A 19710-nucleotide genomic window follows, 5' to 3' on the forward strand; every position below is an offset into this window, starting at 1 on the left:
GTCTTCCGCGTTCGTAATTCGCAAGCTATCTCGAGGAAGCAGTCGTCGTGAAACGCAGGACGACACCGTGCCTTCCGGGCTTTGAAGTCTCATAGCTGCGCGTACGTGCGCTTATATAGATTCGCTGGCGGCGCACCATCGCACTCGGTGTCGTTCTGTTTTATCACTCTGACGGACATTAATTCTTGCGTGACCCCACCCTGCCGTGTACCTGTTCCATAACTTCAGCGGGAGCTTTGCTTTTTTTTTTTCTTAACGGCATGACGTGATACGCAGGAGCTGAGCTCCAGGCTATAGTGCATCGGGAATCCGCGCGGGACAAGCCCTCACCTCGTCCCCCTCGGCAGGTAATGTCCCGGGAAGAGCCCACACGCGCAGATGCAGTCGTGGGGGGGGGGGGGGGGGCTGTAGAGGTAGGTTAAGTAAATCACCTTGAATGACGCTCGCATCTCTAACTCATCCGAACGTCCTTCGCAAAGGGTGGTAACAGATCCGGCGCTTTCCTTTTATTTCTTTCCAACTTGCGCGCTCACCAAGACGAGTAACGCTGGCGAGCACGCCGTACGTCTGCGAGCTCATCCTCTAACGCATGCAGCATATTTTTCGCGTCTTTTTCTTTTTGACGGGCATCTAAATGGAGCTTTGGGTTTTCTCTGAGACACCATTTATTTATTTATTTATTTATTTATTTATTTATTTATTTATTTATTTATTTATTTATTTATTTATTTATTACATTTTCATTCATCTCCGTTTCACATCGCGACACCCATCATCCTGTGGTGGCATTTGAGGCATATCGTGGACAATAGATGGTGTCCAAATTATTCCTTCGGCGAAGCCTCGCTCTCTCGAAAGCCAGGCTGTTGCGGGCTGCATACGCCAGAAGCGATGGCAAGTGCCAGAAATGCGTCATGCCCTCCCCGTTTTTGGTATCGCGCGCACACACACACACACACACACACACACACACACACACACACACACACACACACACACACAAACACGCGCGCGCGCGCGCGCGCGCGCGCACGCACGCACGCACGCACATACATACATACATACATACATACATACATACATACATACATACATACATACATACATACATACATACATACATACATACATACATACATACATACACGTAAATATATCGCGAACGAAACAAATATAAAGTGTAGTGAAGGTGCACGCAGTGTAGTGGTCATTGTGGCGCGAGGCTCGCGCTCTGGTTGCCATTGGTGCCGAGAGCTTGGACTGATGGTTCTCTGCGAGCCTATATTGCCTGACAACTGCTATTAAAACTGCCTTGACAAAAGCATAGAGCTCGCACAAGGAGGAGGATGTTCATAGTACCTTGCTGGTGAAGCAGCGCACAAACACGGACACAGTGGAGACAAGTAGGAATAGACGACACTCGCTGCTTCAGTAACGCGCTGCTTCACCAGCAAGGTACTATGATCACTCACCAACTAGCCCAACTTTCCACGTTACTGAGGAGGATGTTGTTGGCTGCAGGCGGATCTACAGCCTTGCCGGAATTGCCGGCAATCGCTCCACCCCAGCGCCGTCTTTAAGCGAAGCTTAAGCCTGTAATTTATAAGTACCTCGTTCGGCGCGTCCTCTTTCAAAGCGCATCGCGAGGCGGGGACGAACAAGGCGACGCGCACAGCCATGTGTGTATACTTGAACGCAGGCTGTCATGTCACTTGTGAGGCATCCAGCGCACGATGCCGCCCCCCCCCCCCCCCCGGCAATAATAATCCCCGGAATGAGGCTGCTGAACTTCACCAATCACAATCCAAGTCCTTCATTAGGTGCCGACACACCTTTCGTCGTAATGTCGAGTGTCGTCGCGGTAACACATGTCGTCTGCTTTTGCAAGTAATAACTCGAAAGTGATTTCGCATCGCGAGCTATCCGGCCCTCGAAAGATGGTGTAAGTCCCCAAATTAAGCTCTAACCAATTGGGCTGCCGCGGCGCCGTTTTCCTATGCACTTTCTTGCGTATTTATGTTTTACTACTAGAACTAACCTTGGGAGTGCTAGCCAGTGCCACCACTCACAAGCCTTGGCGGCGGATGTGGAACATCCTTTCTGCCGCAGGCGTCAGGAGTACGTGATATTTTTGGGCGAAGGCAACTGGTCGCTTTGAAGCGGACGCATCCTAGCATCTTGTGAAGGTGTTGATCTCATAAAACATTGTTCCATGACGTCATATATAAAACAGGTTGTTCTAACAGGTGAATCGGCTGCCTTCCGTCGTGAATAGCTTAGTCGATCTGTAAGCTGATACTTGGTGCAACAAAAGTTTGCCTTGACAGGTAGAGGCGGAGCGTGCCTTCAATTGGGCTAATTATTCGTCAATGGGCCGTGACGGGACAAGAAATCAGAATAGTGCATTAATGCCTGCAGAAACCTAGGCCAGAACTTCTGCGAAAGCGGGAGTTTGCTGAGCACGGCTATCGTTAACGCAAGGATATCCAATTTAAGCCATAGAGACAACCAGCTGTCCCGTTCAGTTACATAACGCCCATTCATAAGCCCATTTACACCTTTTGTTCATTTCCCTTTCTTTTTCTGTCGGCGCGCCATCATCGCAGGTGCAAGGTGCCATCATGGTCGCTTCCGTGTTCGAGGTGCTGGCCGGCGCGACGGGCCTGGTGGGTCTGCTCACCCGCTGGATCACGCCATTGGGCATCACGCCCACCATTGCGCTCATCGGGCTCTCGCTCTTCCCGGAGGCGTCGCACCACGCCCAGACTAACTGGCCCATCGCCCTGTCGTAAGCGCCTTTCCGCAACTCTGCGCACACTCCTTCATTATACCGACACCACTTCCGCGGGCGCAATTATGCGGGCGGTTCGCATAACGTGCGAGCACGAATCAATCGAGTAGGTTTTGTTTCTGGGCTCCCGCCGAGGTAGCTTTTAGTGCCTGTGGCGTTGCGTTTCCCAGCTCGAGGTCGCAGAATCGATCCCGGCCGCGGCGGCGGCATTTCGACGGGGGGCGAACTGCAAAGACGGTATAGGGGAACGTTGAAGAACCCCAGGTTGTTAAAATTAAACAGGTAGTTCCATGGTACGGCGTGCCTCGTAATTGGATAATGGTTTTGGCACGCACAACCGCAGAATGCAATTTGTTCATTTATTCTGGGCAAGGACGTCATGTTAACACGACGGACACAGCACCCAACTGACCAGACTAGGTGGGCTGCCGCGGCCAGTGGGTCTCCATACGAGAGGGATCCGCCCAAGATTAACCACACAGAGTCCCTTCGTACAATAAAGTTTATTCATTCATTTAACTGGCCTCCCGAAAGGCTACCGAATTGAGCAGGCTTTCGCAGTTGCCCAATGCTTCATACACTATGCTGACTTTGGTTTCAGAGAGGCTGTCAAGCAGAATTTTTCAAACTCTGGTCCGCAGTCTGTCTCTCTCTGTAGTCTTCAAGAGTGCCCAAGAGTGTCCACGTTTACTGGCTCTGTAGGGTGACCTCCCCTTTGGCGAGCACCCGCCGTCAAAAGACAGAACGAAAAGTTTCGCAAGGCAATGGCGACGACAATTGTAAAGTCTCGCTCTCCGAACTTCGTTATCGGCCTCGAATGAAAAACAAGAAACAGGAGTGACGACGGCGAATAAGTGCGACCACAGTTGTCCTTTGATTAAATCTGACATCGGGACCTTCGTTTGTCCTCGTTAAGATAGATGATTTGGCCGATGCCAAAGCAGCTTAATCATGTTAGCAAACTGAGACTAATGTATCAGACATAAAAGCGTGGAATCTTGGGCGAGTGTGTATGGTTCCATGTTGCATGTGGTTCCATGTTGCATGTGGTTCCACGTTGCATATGGACGTACAGGTGACTTTGTTATTGTTTTAATTTTAGAGCGCAGCTCATAAGTCGCCCGTCCCTGCGTCGAGCGTCGGCGTTGTCCCGCATAATGGTGCATCCAGACGAAGGATCGAATCCGGACTTGCAGGGCTGGACGGCGCGTCACGTGACCTCACGAGCAAACGAGCAGAGCGAAAGATGAAAGCGAACGTGGAGCGCAGTGTGAGATGAAAGACGGAGATAGCGAAGAGAGCGCGAGGAGGAAAGCGAAGGAGGAGGGTATGGCGAAAGCGTGAGAAACGTAGCTAGTGCCGTGCAAGACTGGAATTGCGGTGACGATGGGTACGAGATGGCGGCAGAGTAACGCGCGTCGTCTGTATGAAAGTGCTGCGTGAGCTGAGGTCTGTCTGCGCCGGTTGCTATGAATCGCGCCCACGCCTCACCCACGCGCTGCCTCTCGTGATCTCCCGATTAGAGGCAGTCGAGCCGCACTTAGCTCCGTTTTCAACGTGCCGCACGAGGCAGATTGTCCGCGCCAGCCAATACATCGCGAAATGCGCTTAAATTTTGCATGAGAGAGTATCGTAATTGTCGGTGAATTTTTCTTTTGTGTAATAAATTTCAGTTTGAAATCAGCGCTCGTCCTGCTTTTTCTTCACTTATGTCAACGTCTTTTTTTTTCCCTGCTGTACACATGCATCTTGAAGTATAAAACGTCCGAAACGTGTTTCTGGCAGCTCAAAATATGACGTGTGGATGTGGTAGTTCTTATGATCCTATAGCTTGTTGTGGTTTTCTCTGGGTATTCGTGGATATCAGGGTATCCACGCGGCTTAGAAAGCACGCGTGCGTGCGCGAATTTGTAACAATTATCCGAGGCCAAAAATAAACTCTATGTCGTACCGTGAGGCTGACTCTGGCGACACCTCCACAGTTCAGCTAAGGGGAGATAAACAGTTAAATTGCGCTTAATAGAGCTCCCAGGATATGCTGTCTAAGTAGACGCTTGGTCACCCGTGTGCCAAGCGCTGAATAACGTGCATGTATAATTACGACGGAAAACTGCGTCAGTCCGGAAATATGCGGAGCCACTGCAATGTCTTTCTTTTTTTTTTTTCAACGCTTATTGCATCGCAGGACTGTCGCGCTGGTGACGCTGTTCTCTCAGTACCTTCGCAACGTGCGCGTGCCCGTGCTGGGCACCAAGCACCGCAAGGAACCCCACCGGCCGCGCAGGATGGCCTTCTTCTCCCTATTCCCGGTTGGTGTACACAGTTGCTCACTTTTTGCTCGCTTACAGTTTCTCTGCGTATTTTATTGAATTCTAGTTTCTACGAAGTACAGGAACAAGCGCAATACGTACACTTGCGAACAAGAGACTGAGACAACGGCGTCAGCAAAAAATGAAAATGTATATCGCAGACTCCGCAACGTGGGATTGCTTCAGTGCACTGTATTGGTCGAACACGTGCCACTTGATTTCAGCCATTGGTCGTCAAACTTTTGCTCGCGACTTTAGAGGGACGCTTGAAAAGAGGAAGTGAACACTATGATTATCAAGCAGTCTCTACCGTGATGTTCCACGAAATGAATCTCTGTAAAGGACTTGTTTTTTGTATTTAATGTACCCCTTCGGGAAGCATGGAGTGGAACGTACGCCCCAATTACGTCCAAGGCGCCGTAGTGGCCAAACCGTGACATGTGTCCCGCATAAAAGTGTTCAGTAAAATTAAATGCTTGACGGGAAAGCTAGTTGTTTCGTGTTAAGATGTCAGCTTCTAATCCAGGCATCATGAGAAATCGTTGCTTAAAAACAGTGACACCCTGTTATATTGTTCGAAATTGCACTTCTACAGATTAGGGCTTCGGCCAGTTGTGTAGCCCACGACACAATTTCTGGCAGGATTCTAGCCTGCGGCTGAGTTCGGGCTGTTTTTTTCCTCGCAGGTCGTTTCTTGTTTTTGACCCGCCGCGGTGACTTATTGGCTATGACGTTCCGCTGGTGAACACGAGGGCGCGGGCTCGATGCCCAGCCGCGGAGGCCGTATTCTAACGGGCTCGGAATGCAAGAACGCTATGCACAGTATACTGAAACTTAGGTGCATGCTAAAGAATTCCAGGTGGCCAAAATGAATACGAAGCCCTCCACTACAGTGACTCTCACATATATACGAGTATAATCATGTGCAGTTTGGGGGCGTTAAACCGCCAATTTAATATTTATATCGTTGTTTTCACAGTGAGTTACAAAATTTCTATTAGCGTTCTGACGCAGAAAGACTGTATGATCACATAACTTACAGCGCAAGAAGTCGGAGACACGAAAAAAGTATAGGGACGACATTTGTCTTGCCATTTTTCTTGTCTTCCTCTCTCTCTCGCTCGCTCGCTCGCTCGCTTTCTTTTTTTCTTCTGTGAATCGTGAATCTTCCAACACTCCCAGCACTCCATTCTTGTTCTGTAGACTTAGATGGTCTACTCTGCCGTTGTTGTTGTCTCCTAAATATATTTGCCCCGGAGACGGACTATGTCATAGAACTCCTTGCTCAGTTGGCTGCCATCAGCCTGCGCTCGAGTAAGCAGAGAGACGAGCTCACTTCTTCCGTGCCGACCTCCTTTCCTCTAGATCATCATGACCATCGGGATCATGTGGCTGATCTGCCTGGCGCTGACCCTCACCAACGCCGTCGGCCCCGAGAGCGCTGCCCGCACGGACACCAAGCTGAGGGCGCTTAAGGAGAGCGACTGGTTCAACGTCGCCTATCCGTGTAAGTGTACACACGATGTCTGGCGCTGCATTCCATGGCAGCTCATCGGCATTTTCATCTGTACAGTGACAGCAGCCTGGGAATTCCTGGTTCGCTCGGATTTGTCCGGAGTCATGGGTGTCAGTCGCTTAACGTATTCGATGCGTAAAGCTTGTCACCGTTACATACCGATTGCTTCAGCTACAACTACGGGCTGATCATTTTCAAGTTATCCGGAATTTTTTTTTTTAATTGCCTGTGGCAGATAGCGTAATTCTTGTCCTTGAGCTTGGTTATTCGAAGAGGCGAACATTAGCAGCATGAGAAATCGAAACACATATTCAACTAATTAACAAACATCCGTTAAGTAAATTCTCAATTAATCACTTTGCGGTACAGGTTGCAATTTACGAATTTGAGCCGGTGGCTTTGCAAGGCGTATCCACTTTAAATGAATGTCCGGGGTGACACCACTTTAGAGATACTATTTCCCAAATAGTGGTACAAAATATATGGGCGTTCCAATTGCTTTTGTCCTTCAGTGTATACAAGAGTGTTTTGTTAAAAGTGGAACAACAGTGCATTTTTACGGCGAGTTCGATGGCGCCTATCTCCAAACTGGTATCATTCTGGAAATTCATTGAAAGGGGATACGTCTTGCAAGTTCACCGGCTACCATTCGTCAATCGCAATATATGCCGTAAAGTAAATAATTAAGAAGTTAATTACTTCACCTTTCTTAATTAGTTGAATATGCGTTTCAATTTCTCGTGCATGTCCGCCTCTCTGAATAATCTAGTTCAAGGACAAAAATTATCTGCCACAGGCGATTATTAAAAATTCCGGAAAAGCTTAAAAATGATCACCCCGCATATTACATTACTGAAGATTTGTGATTAGAAACAAATCGAGCATTTTAACTGACCAAGCTTCGTAGCTGCGGTAGCTCGAGTGTCAGAATTTGCGCGAAATCTCCAACACATTTAAGAATTTATAAGCTTTACTAATAATCTCATTAACTTAAGATCTTTGGGGAGTATGTAATGACATTAGGGGACAATGCTGTGGCGAGAGATATACCTCGAAACTGGTCCTATTGTCAGAATACGCTTGCTAACAAAACATGCCATGAGCACTGGTCGCCCTTACCTCCGCAATTTCAATATGTGCGGTAGACCTATACTATATGAAAGTTAATTAGTGCATGTCGCTAATTACGGAGCATACGGGAGATTGCCGCATATCTGTTGTCCACCGCTCGTATTAACATATGCCCAAAAAAATTATGATTCTACTTCATATTCTCTCTTTTTTCTTTGCATTTCTTCTTTTTTTCGTTGTTTCTTTAATCACTCGAAACAACCGTCGCTGTAAAACCGGGTCACTGTTGATTTGCAGCGTAGATGTATATGTTCCTTACGGGTTCTTACTTAGCGTTGATTTCCCCAGATTATTTATTTGTTTATTTATTTCTACTTCGGGATGGGTTCTGGAGCCACTTCGAAACGATTTCGGCAGCTCAGGGACTGAGTATATATATACACGTCCCTGCCCGCGTTGCCAAGGCGCCAGCCGCTCACGCGACATCGTATACACCTTCCGCCGTGCAGTCCAGTGGGGGCTCCCGACGGTGAGCGTGGGCGCCGTGGTCGGACTGCTGGCCGGCGTGCTCGTCTCGGTCGTCGAGTCCGTGGGCGACTACCACGCGTGCGCGCGCCTCTCCGGCGCCCCCGCACCGCCCGTGCACGCCGTCAACCGCGCCATCATGGTCGAGGGCCTGGGCTCCATCCTGGCCGCAGCCTGGGGCGCCGGCTGCGGGCTCACCTCGTACAGCGAGAACATCGGCGCCATCGGCATCACCAAGGTACGCGCAAGCGACGCGGCGGCCGTGGAACGCGCTGATCGAGAACGGCGCTCTATACAGACGCCCGACGTGTCTTCTTGCCGTTTACTCGGCTCGTATAACGTCGGTTTCGTTTCTCGTGCTCCCGTCGAAGGTCCGGTGTCCTTCGCGCTGCCATTGAAGCAGAATTGGACAGAAACAAATTTGGAATTTAGAGCAGCGCGAAATGGGACGGGGACAGAAGAGGACGCACACAGCGCTACCCTGTGTTGCGCTGTTCTAAATTCGAAATAGCCAACCGAGAAAGCCCAAATTCTGACGAATGAAAATTAGTACGAAAATCGCCTCGCGGCGAATCCTAACCGCTGCAGAGCACTGGTACACGAACATAACACGCGCACGGTCGAGCTGCCGCTAAAAGTGTTAATTTTCGCTGTTGCCTCACACGTGCGTGCCGACGAAGGGTGCTGATGATAGCATACCAACGGAGAAAGACCTTAAAGTTTGATGGGATTTGGTAACTGTCCATGAAAAAAAAAAAAAAAAACTCGTGCTGACATGGCCGCGCCTCCGTCGAGTCCGGGATCCTGCATTTCTTGGGGCTAACCTTCTGGGGATATTGAGAGATCAAGATAGCCTGATCAGTGATCCCCATCAGGGTAACAAAAGAGAAGCCTCCCTCCTACCATCACCTTCCAACCACCTAGGTACCGCAACCTCTCAACTCACTTCTCATCCACTTTCAGCGGAGGACGGATCGTCCAGAAAAGAAAAATCCCTTAAGAAAAAACAAAACGTAATAACTACGTTTTCAAACAAACAAGAGTCGTGGAGAATTCACGGTGTCGGCTAATAAACAGAGCCCACGTCTCCCCAACACAATTTACTCACGGGGTCGTATAATTATGAGGAGAAAAATTGATCGTTTACACGTGATTACCAACGTATACACGCTACAAATACGTCGTAATTTCACCGATCCCTTGCACTTGGGCCAGTCAGTCATCGCGGCCGTCGGCATGAGTTTGAACAAGTATCACCATCAACTATAAGGCACCTAGTAGGTGCTGATGGGCTAGTTGGTGATTCATGATTTTGGTGAAGCAGCGCACTAGGAAAAAAGTCGTTCACACAAACATGAAAGATGAGGACATATACAGGCGCTGAACTGCAACAATTGGTTTATTGCTCAAAGACGCGCTTGTTTAGTCAGTGGCAGGCGCGCGTAGTCAGGTAGGCGCACGCGCTGTGACAGCAGCATGACGAGGAAAACAAGAACAACCCACCAACAAATAAACGAATGTGACCATCACTGGGTGCGCTCAAGATAGAAACAATTACCCAGGTATAGCGAGATGCTTTTTCAGAAAAATGATACAGAGCGGCAGCTGCAGTGAAGCTCACGTCTTTTCACTTCTCGGTTTCTATTGCTTCTAAAATTTCAAACGAAATAGGGAAATTATAAAAGCACTGCTAAAATTATGCGATAACAAATGTGAGGTCAGCTTCACAAACCCAAGTAAGCCGCCTCATGCACTCCGGGTACCCCACGATGCTCTTCGTTTCAGTATGGCAGAAGGCTTACTGAAAGAAATCGGGCGGAGCCACACGCAGTGATATATGAACTGTGAAAACAGTGGTAGCCATATGTCATATGGACAAAGTTTACCGCAATCTGCGTAAGGCAGGTAGAAAAGCTGGCGTCGGTGGGGCGTTTGCACATGTGCGATTATCGGGGCTGTGCAAAAAGCTCATTGGAGAAAAAGAAAGAAACTCGTTCTTGCCCAATCAAGCACAGAAATCCCTAACTATGGCATGCATGGAGCGGAAAGTTAATCGATTCCTCTGACCTGTGGCAAGATATCTATTGGGCAGACAGGCTGATGGCCTTAATACGAGGCTTACGGAACACAGCCATCACTGCAGAGCTAAAGATTTGGCACACTTGGCATTTCACTAGATTGCGGCTGCTCACCCGCGCTCACAAAAACCAAGGTTGTGCGCAGGGAACGTAACAAACTAAGCACCAGAAATCGACAAGTGGAAGGACACGTGTCTCAGGTGCTCCTCAGAATCATTTACAGAAAAAGCACGCCGCTGTACTTCGGCATTTGATTCCATATTGAGCGCACACAGTGGTGGTCATCTTTGTCTATTTGTTAATGCTTTGCCCTTGCATTGTATTAATGTTTTGCCCATGCTGCTGTCACAACACGTGCGCTTACCGAAGCGCTTAATATAAAAAAAAGCGCGTCTTTGAGCAACAACACAATCATGCATGTAGTTCAGCGCCTGTGTGTGTCCCCATCTTTCATCTTTGAGTGAGCGTCTAGTGCTCTGCTTCACCGAAATAAGGCCCAAAAGGCGCGTTCGGTAATTGCTGCGCCGATATCGTTATCATTTTCCCGGAGCAGATGTATCATTCTAGACAATCGTGTAAGCGCTATACGTTCTATCGCTATACGCTATCGTGTCTTAGCAAGGTAATCAACGAAAATGTAATGAGAAGTATAAGCTTGCTGCAGCACGCACTACAGCCGCTCTGAGTGAGCTGATGGTTCACGAAGACCGCAGGTAAGAGATAGGTATTAGCGAAATATAAGCACCACAATTCTCTTATTGACCCTGCAAGGAGCGCAAACATGTCGCAAGGCGATGCCGGCGCGTAACCCGGGGCGGTCGAACGCAGGTGGCTAGTCGGCGGGTGATCCAGTACGGAGCGGGCATCATGCTCGTGCTGGGCATGGTCGGCAAGGTGGGCGCCCTGTTCGCCGCCATACCGGAGCCCATCATGGGCGGCATCTTCATCGTCATGTTCAGCGTCGTCTCGGCCGTGGGTCTGAGCAGCCTGCAGTTCGTGGACCTCAACTCGTCCCGAAACCTGTTCGTGCTGGGCTCATCTCTGTTCCTCGGCCTGTGCGTCCCCGACTGGGTGCGCCGACACCCGACATCTATCGCCACGGGTACGTGCGAACAAGCAGCGTGAGGCCGGTGACCGCCGAAATCTCTATAGCCTGATTATCAAATCATTAACTGACCTTTTCAGCACAGCCTTAAACTTATTTGCAGTCGATTGCTCGGAAAATTACGAAGTGCAGGAAGTTTCACATAAGGAAATATTGTCACCCGCCTGCCCTTTGCAATATTCACCCGAATACTACCAAGGGGCGCATGTCGATGTCCCCGAAAGGCAGACTTGTCCGGGGATGTAACACAAGACCTAATCCGGTGCATTCTCTTTACCATATTAGGAAACCAGGCGGCTAAAGTAGACGGCGGAGTGGCCTTAATTAGTTGGGAAATCACCGAACTATAATGTAATGTCGCAGATGTATGCATTTGCCGTCCATTTCGAAGTCCGCAAGCAACTCTCCGGATGAGCAACGATTCTAACCGCGCGGTCGCCCTGAGAGCACTGAACGACGAATGGTCAAATACAATTATATATACTACGCTTTGGAGAGTCTAAACACACGCGCAGATACTGCACTCGGTTCTCCTGCCGTGTTCTTTTGCCTCCTGATCCGACGTGACTCTCTGCGCCAAATGTCGCGCGTGTTTACGGAAATGCTGCATGCATGCCCCGTTTTAGACGCGCACGAAACAAGGCTGGCGTTGGTGTCGCCTGTTTTCTGGCAGCGCAGTCGCTCGTAAGAAGGCTGAGCGCGCAATCGGACTTTTATTACAGGAAGCGAAGAAGTGGACCAGGTGATCCGCGTACTCCTCAGCACAAGCATGTTTGTCGGCGGCTTTGTGGGCATCTTCCTGGACAACACGGTGCCTGGTGAGTTCTACAGAAGCGACACCATATAGGGACTATATAGACCAGCATTTATCAAACTACCACTACTCTTACAGAGTAGAATAAAATCACGAGATTTAACGGTTTAATGTCCCAAAGCAACACAATGAGGGGTCCCGGTGAGAAGTCCTGGAGAGGGGAGGGAGTGTAGACGAATTAATTTCGGCCCCTGGAATCCTTTAACAAGCATCTGAATTTAAGCGTCCGAATGTGGTCACCGTGGCCGGTAAGCAAAACCGCGACCTTGCGCCATATATCCCTGCCTTTCCTCTTCATTCTCTCTCTCTCTTGCGCCATATATAGTCAGAACGTCACATATAGTCATTGTGCCACAGGTCCCTCCCACTCTTGTCAGTCTGGAAACGAACGAGACAACAATGCAAGCTACTTATGGTATCCTGGAAATGCATGTGTAAGGACATCGCCGAATAACTTTTTAACTATAGGTCATTTCTGCGCTATTTCTGAACTCATTTTAAAAGCATGCAGGAATAACTCCATTATTTGCATAGGGTCAAGAGCCTGAAACGAAGTGGAATACCTGCCAGGTGCATGCGAAAGTCGACGCGACAGTGTTATCCGAATGAGCCGCGTCTGGACTCGAGGCACGCCTCGAGTTTTTGCAAGCTCGCTCACCATGCACTTCGTTCTGCAGGCACGGCGGAGGAACGCGGTCTCCATGGCTGGCGCGAGCACGAGTGCGGCGGTGAGGACGCCGGCGAAGACAGCAGGCCGGGAGAGTCCATCACCGTCAAGGAGTGCTACGATCCTCCGGGTTCCAGCTTCATCGCCAACAGGATCCCCTTCTCTCGGTACCTGCCGTTCAGCCCCAACTTCCGGTGGTTCGGCCGGTAGCCCGTGACCGAGCACTGCTTATAGTGACTCACCTGCGAGTTAGTGACGGCGCAGTCGATCGAGACCGAGAAACCAAGTGATGGGCGCAAGCAGCTGCGCTTCCGCAGCATTCTCACGCTCCCTCTAGGGAGATCGACGTGCCGTTATGTGATATACCGTGACGACAACGAGATTTTGGGGCCGTGGACCTGGTTTTCCCCATCGAGACGCATCACCTGATCTCGCTCCTGGAACGCTACCGCGAACGGTGTAGAATACGAGTAGACCTCGGACATTCATTCTTTATACGGACCTCCTTTCATGTGCGACGCAAAGCTCGTGTGAGTGTAGAAAATGTGTGGGTCCGCTCACGGGACAAATTACGTGTGGGACACGCCTGCTTGTGCAGGGTGTGTTTGAGTGTATGTATCTGTGAATATGTTGTGCGTAGGTGTGAATCATTTTGTGACGTTAGAGACAGCGTTATTTGCTGGATTAGGAACACTTAAAAAAATAAATATGAGCGGTTCTGTGAAAGCCGCTTGTTACGGAGTGCTGCTACACAGTATTGTGATGTTGTGTGTAATATAATTGAATTGAAGCCACTGTATATTCTTTTTTTTTTATTGCAGTTCCCACGCACTGTGGGAGCCTGTGTCATGCGAAGCATTTGACAGGAGCCTAGCTATTCAGCATCGTTTGGGGATCAGCAGTCAGCATGACGACGTTGTAGACAATCGTATGACGGCTATGGAATTATTTCTATGCCAGCCGTTCGACGCGAGCCTATGACATGGCGATTGTTGGATTCTACATAAGTAGTGGACGAGCGTAAGCGAGAACACGGATTGTGACGTGATGAGCGACTGCGTGTTGTGCATTCGCACGTACATATGACTGTTTACGTGGTGTATGTTAAGACGACGATGGCCTTTGTACGTTGGCGAAGAACATTTAAAATTTGGTTAACTTGGGCGAGCATGAAGTCTACAACGTCGCTCAGTTTTTATATAGTGTAAGCTGGGCGACGAGAACATTATTGGACAAAGTGGGCTGGTCCCGACGATAGCGCGGTCTAACACGGCGCCTCAAAGCGCGAGCTGTCACAAAGACGACGACAAATTTGCACGGGTCGCACGTGCCGAGTGATCCAAAGATCTGGCTGGCTTTGGAACGAGAGAAGCGTGCGTGCCATCGTGGCCTAATCTAGTACACAACACTTTCTATGAAATTTTCCCGTACTGAGAGTACAGTCTGCATTCCTAATCACCATCAGCATGTCTAAGCTGCGTACGCGTTTTCCTCAAGCTGCGTAGGCCAAGGAGCATAATTTCATCATAAGGTATTTCCGCGTTTGTCACCTCGGAAATACCTTATGCATAGCAGCGCCCATAGCAGCAGCACTTGAGCATAGGAGCACCCGGCTGCTACGCTCGACGACAGCGGTTCGGTTCCCACATCGGTCACACACTATTGTTCTTAAAGAGAGTCGAGAGAGGAACCTACCTACCGCATATTGCCAAGCATTATGCAGATAATGTTTCGCATTAATATAATGATGGGCGTCGGCTGTGGACGTCATACTTTACATTTTCTGAGACTGTTCGTTATATGCCTGAATGCAGTGTGATGAGCAACCTTCTTTTGGTACTTCCGGTTTAGCATCTGCATATGCAGCGGGCACAAGTGCACGCGCACGCGTTATCACTGCCACTGACCCTTCAAATCTCGAAAGCGGCTTCGCGCACATATGGAGCAAAATCTAGTCTGGTTCTTCATATGTGCCAACATGTTTAGCGCGGGCGAAGCACCACCAAGAAAACAGGCACGGCAGAGAACCTTATATTCTTGCTCATAAGCTTAGCGGCACAATATCAAATAAAAAAGTACGCATGATGGAAACTTTAAGAATGTTCTCCTTTTATTCGTGTCATCCGCGGCGGAAGTGAGAGCATTGTGTTTAGACGTGAATCTGCGCTATCGAGACAAACTTTGTCGGTGAATTTGGCGGGGTTCCGCTGCGCCAACTTAAGCTCGCACGCCAACGAGAGAGGCGTGTTATAGCAGAGTCTTATTGCCGTCTGCGTTTAGAAAAAGTACCGATTGCTTTGAAATTTAGGCTAATGAAGCCATATAAACCGTAACAAACGAAGCCACAAGAACGTCTGAAGCGAGAAGCACGAAGATTAGACTAACCCATGCACTAACCATTAATTATTCCTATGATGGCTGAACGATCGCAGCGCCAGAGTTCCCTCTAGTATTTATTGTAGGAAACTATGCCAGAGACTGCTAAACAGCAGAAATAAGTCCAGAACGCAAGCACGTAAGACGGGAGCTAAATAGTGCAAGTGACACAGGTGGCCGCATACAGTCGTGCAGTAACATAGTCCATTTCCTGGTGGCTCCGAGAAAGACGCAGACGCAGCGTGCTAGAAGGGCGTCATAGCTATTTATAGCGGGCTTTTAAACCCCTCTAAAGTATTCACGTTGACAGATAGTCGGTTGCGAATGCAATCCGCACAGAACGCTTGACTGCCGTCTGGTTGAATTACCTGCCGAGTCAAAACTGAAGAACCGAGAGGAAGCACACAAGTCACTGCCAGCGTTCGCAGCTATACCAACCAGCCATACTGAGCCGCTGCGGCGCTTCCGTTAGGTCCACGAATCTGCCAGGACGGCGCGAATTTCCGCTGGCCGCCGCATGGTGCACGGTAGCAATCACCCGTTATCACAAAGTGGTCACTCGCGAAGTCGATTTGTTATGGGCCCTGACAGTACCCACGTTTTTCTTTAATGTTAGTAGCGAGGGAACAGCAGTGCATTGCGAGACCAATTCTCGCAAGGACGCAAAGCCACGTTTAGGATTCGACTGATCTACGGGTAAAACAAAGTTGCAGGAGTATTTACGGCACCTCTTGTGCAGCGACGTGGCGTCAGAGAAACCTAGTCTTCCAGTCTGTCATTTCTCTTGTAGTTTACAAGTGAAATAAATTTCGTCCATTACATACCTTCTGGGACGAAGATTCGCTTTGGTTACTTTATTCGGATGATTGTTAGCACAAGGTCAAAAGTATCTCCTTCACGTAAAACCACAGTGACGTACCACCACAACTGTTTGAAAGGGCGACGAAGATGACGGTGCAGAAAAGGTCACACGTTATGCTATGGAAAGCTTTACATAGGTCATTTCATCGCTCAACTTCGCGATAGTTGCTGCTCGAAGAACCAGTCCTAGCTCACGTCACATTGGTACGTAACGCCAAATTCAACCTAATGCTATGGTCTTGAGAAAGACTCGCTTGCAACGTGCTGCCGGCTACATTGCGGTCGTGAAATTCCCGGCGCAACACTGGCCCTTGACACGCCCTTGACACACACAAGCACACACAGGCATTGGTGCACAGCTGGCGCATCCCTCGAGCCATTGTCCTGGACCATGTAGGCGTGCATGCGAAAATATTCCACAGCAGTCGACGTGTTCCCTCGTGGGCATCTCTTACACGAGCGCCGCAAGTCGGCGGCATTCCCGTGCGTCTCTTCTCTATTCGGTTGACCGCTTTACAGGTGTTGACGGCTCCGAAGAGCAGTGTCGTCGGCATCGCATAACGTTCGCGAGAACTACAGTGCGTATAGTAAGTCATCCCACGGTTTCGAGAATATCTCGCGCACACACTAAACTTGCGGAATGTCTTCCGCAAATTTTCTTCCGCGGAATTCGCGGCTCTTGCCCGTTTTCACACTCACGCGAGTCCGTTCACCAGGCACTTCCTCAGCCGCGTTCTTCCGCGACTCCGCTCAATGGTCGACGCTCTCGCCTCGCGCCGCCTCTTCGACAAGCCTCATCAGGCCCGAGGTCCTACTGTGCATTTCGTCAAAGGTGAGCACCTGATTCACCGTGACAAGGGCCAGCTGCTGCTTCACTTTCCTCAGGCTCTTCTCGATGGCCCAAGTAGCCGCTGCGGCCAGCTCTTCACGCGGCACTTGTCCGCGGGAGTCCTGCAGCGGCGAGCAGGGCTCCTCTGCAGACTGAGACGAAGCTTCGGCGTCTTGTTCGGTAGCCATGTCCCGGCTTGCCGACAGCTACTGTACAAGTGAGGCACCTTCCGGCGAACAGGAATGAAGCCCAGCCACGTGCGCCCCTTTTTTTTCTGCATTTATATTCCCGCGATGACAGTTATGACAGCCATGACAGCGCTGTTCCCGAGACCTAAGAAAGCTTCCTCCTGTTTAGCTTTTTTAGTTCATGACGTGTTATCGCTAGCTTTACGTGTTTCATACCATGTGCTTTCCTTCCCATTAAAACCTGCTACTGGGGAAAAATCGCATCACCCGATAACTTGTAATTCACTGCTGAGTGGGTCCCATGATCTATATTACTGAACGAAAAAAAAAAAAAAGGGAAACGGTTGACAAAATCAGATCTGCGTAAAATCCCAAGACCCTACTTAGAGTAATTCTTTCTTGGATCGTAGGTATCTTTGTCACTACGGTAAAGTCAAGTCAAAAACATCAGCATTTTCTTAAGCGATAGTATTTCACTTCCCGCCATGCGTCTAGTCTGCTTTTTCTTCTGGTTAATCGTAATTTTACAGTTAAAATGTGCAGGTTTCTGGGGATCTGTATACGTATGGTGACAGGAAAGATGAAGATAGAGTGTGACCCGCCATAGTTGCTTACAGTAGATATGGTGCTGGGCTGCTAAGCACGAGGTCGTGTGATCGAATCCCGGCCACGGTGGCCGCATTTTGATTCATGCTAAATGCAAAAACACCCGTGTACTTAGATTTACGGTCACGTTAAGGAACCCCTGGTGGTCCAAATTATTCTGGGGTCCCCCATTACGGCGTGCCTCATAAGCAAATCTTCGTTTTGGCACGTAAAACGACATTATTTAATTTTTAAGATGAAGCGTGCTTGAAATATCAAAAGACAGGAATAAAGGTATGGTAATCAACTTTCCCAAAACCAACATATGCAACTTTCCGTTGACGAGGTGCACGAGAAGCACAATCTAAAAATGGCTTACACCCCTTGAGACATCTTGTCCCGAAACAAAAATCTTCATCTATCTCGTTTGCGTTTCATTTCTTGAAAACTCTGCGTTCACGTTTTCTTTTTTTTTTTTTGTCAAGAATGCTGCGTCACGCTGATAACACGCACGTCGTTCGTGACGAGAAAGTATTGGACACGCAGCGTTAAAAAAAATGAAGGTATGCAAGACGAATTACGATTATTTTTTGGGAACAAATAGGTCCTAAAAGGTTCAAGCCTTTCATCACGTTTCAAATTCTCCTAATCATAGTTATGATATCACAGAGACATTTTTGTACAGTTTCTCAGGTTTATACTCTGCCCGCCGTTTTAAAATCTGGTTTCGTTTTTTTTTCCTGGTTGTAGCCCAGGCAGCGTTGATGGCCATGGTCAGTCTAATCAAATACATTCATCCAAGATAGCTAGCTGATATATGTGAACATTCTCGTGCAGACTGACCAACTGATTAACTAATTAATTAATTAAGCAAGTAAATTGATTGATTGATTGATTGATTGATTGATAGATCCGAAATTTCGGTAGCCTACTAGGTGATAAAGTTTGACCATGTGGAGTTCCATTGGCGCTCACCAACCCATAGGAAAGTGGCCGTTGCAGCTCAGTATAAGCATTGGACCTGCGGCCTCACTAGGACACATTACAACCCGCCACGGCGACTGAGCGGCTATGGTGATGCGCTGCTAAGCACGAGGTCGCGGGATCAAATCCCGGCCACAGCGGCCGCTTTTCGATGGGGCCGAAATGTAAAAACGCCATTATACGCAATTATGGCATCATTTTGCGCTCCACACTGGCTCCGAGAGCAGCTGCTTCAGCAAATGCATTTCGGAAGCCATTACAAGCAATGTTGTACCGGGCGCTGATTACGTAATGTGCATCGCTGAGAAATTGTCGCTCTTGAAACCAGTGTTCAGCGGCACAAAGAAACGTACGCGATAACGACGATGATAAGCCGTGAAACATGGCACATGCCCACAATAGGGAACGCGCCGGGAATAAGGCTGCTGGTTGAAAACAACCTCGACGTCGCCACGACAACGCGCCACGTATAGATTAGATTATGGGGTTTTACGTGCCAAAACCACTTTCTGATTATGAGGCACGCGCCGTATTGGAGGACTCCGGAAATTTTGACCACCTGGGGTTCTTTAACGTGCACCTAAATCTAAGTACACGGGTGTTTTCGCATTTCGCCCCCACCGAAACGCGGCCGCCGTGGCCGGGATTCGATCCCGTGACCTCGTGCTCAGCAGCCCAATACCATAGCCACTGAGCAACCACGGCAGGTTCGCGCCACGTATAGTTTTACACAGTAGCTCACAGTATTCACTCGTGCTAATGTGTAGTAGTGCTACAAACGAATAGCGAAAATAAAATCGCTCAAATTTTGTAGGCGGCACTGCGTCCTTTCGCTCGTGACATTCAGTTGTAAAATTTTTTGCTTTCCCCTAATTTCCCCTAATTTATTCACAGAGAAAAAAATGTCGCGGAGTAAGAAAAAAAAAAGAAAATGCGAGGGCAAGGAGCAGAAAGCCGGACAACAGCAGCTTGACGGGATTTGTGCCTTTTGCTTTGGCAATAAGAAATAGA

General features: G+C 48.9%; 1 protein-coding gene across 1 annotated transcript in view; it reads left to right on the forward strand.

Moving 5' to 3' along the window:
- Positions 1-16201, forward strand: part of LOC142571724 (solute carrier family 23 member 1-like) — a 67371-nt gene extending 51170 nt beyond the window's left edge. The window contains exons 5-11 of the mRNA XM_075680278.1: positions 2607-2788; positions 4977-5100; positions 6466-6607; positions 8197-8450; positions 11119-11392; positions 12118-12213; positions 12887-16201. Coding sequence (XP_075536393.1) covers positions 2607-2788; positions 4977-5100; positions 6466-6607; positions 8197-8450; positions 11119-11392; positions 12118-12213; positions 12887-13086 — 1272 coding nt within the window. The 3' untranslated portion in view covers positions 13087-16201. The remainder of the gene's footprint in view (positions 1-2606; positions 2789-4976; positions 5101-6465; positions 6608-8196; positions 8451-11118; positions 11393-12117; positions 12214-12886) is intronic.
- The last annotated feature ends 3509 nt before the right edge of the window (positions 16202-19710 follow it).

The sequence above is a fragment of the Dermacentor variabilis genome, chromosome 2 (genome assembly GCF_050947875.1).
Source record: "Dermacentor variabilis isolate Ectoservices chromosome 2, ASM5094787v1, whole genome shotgun sequence".
Taxonomy (NCBI): domain Eukaryota; kingdom Metazoa; phylum Arthropoda; class Arachnida; order Ixodida; family Ixodidae; genus Dermacentor; species Dermacentor variabilis.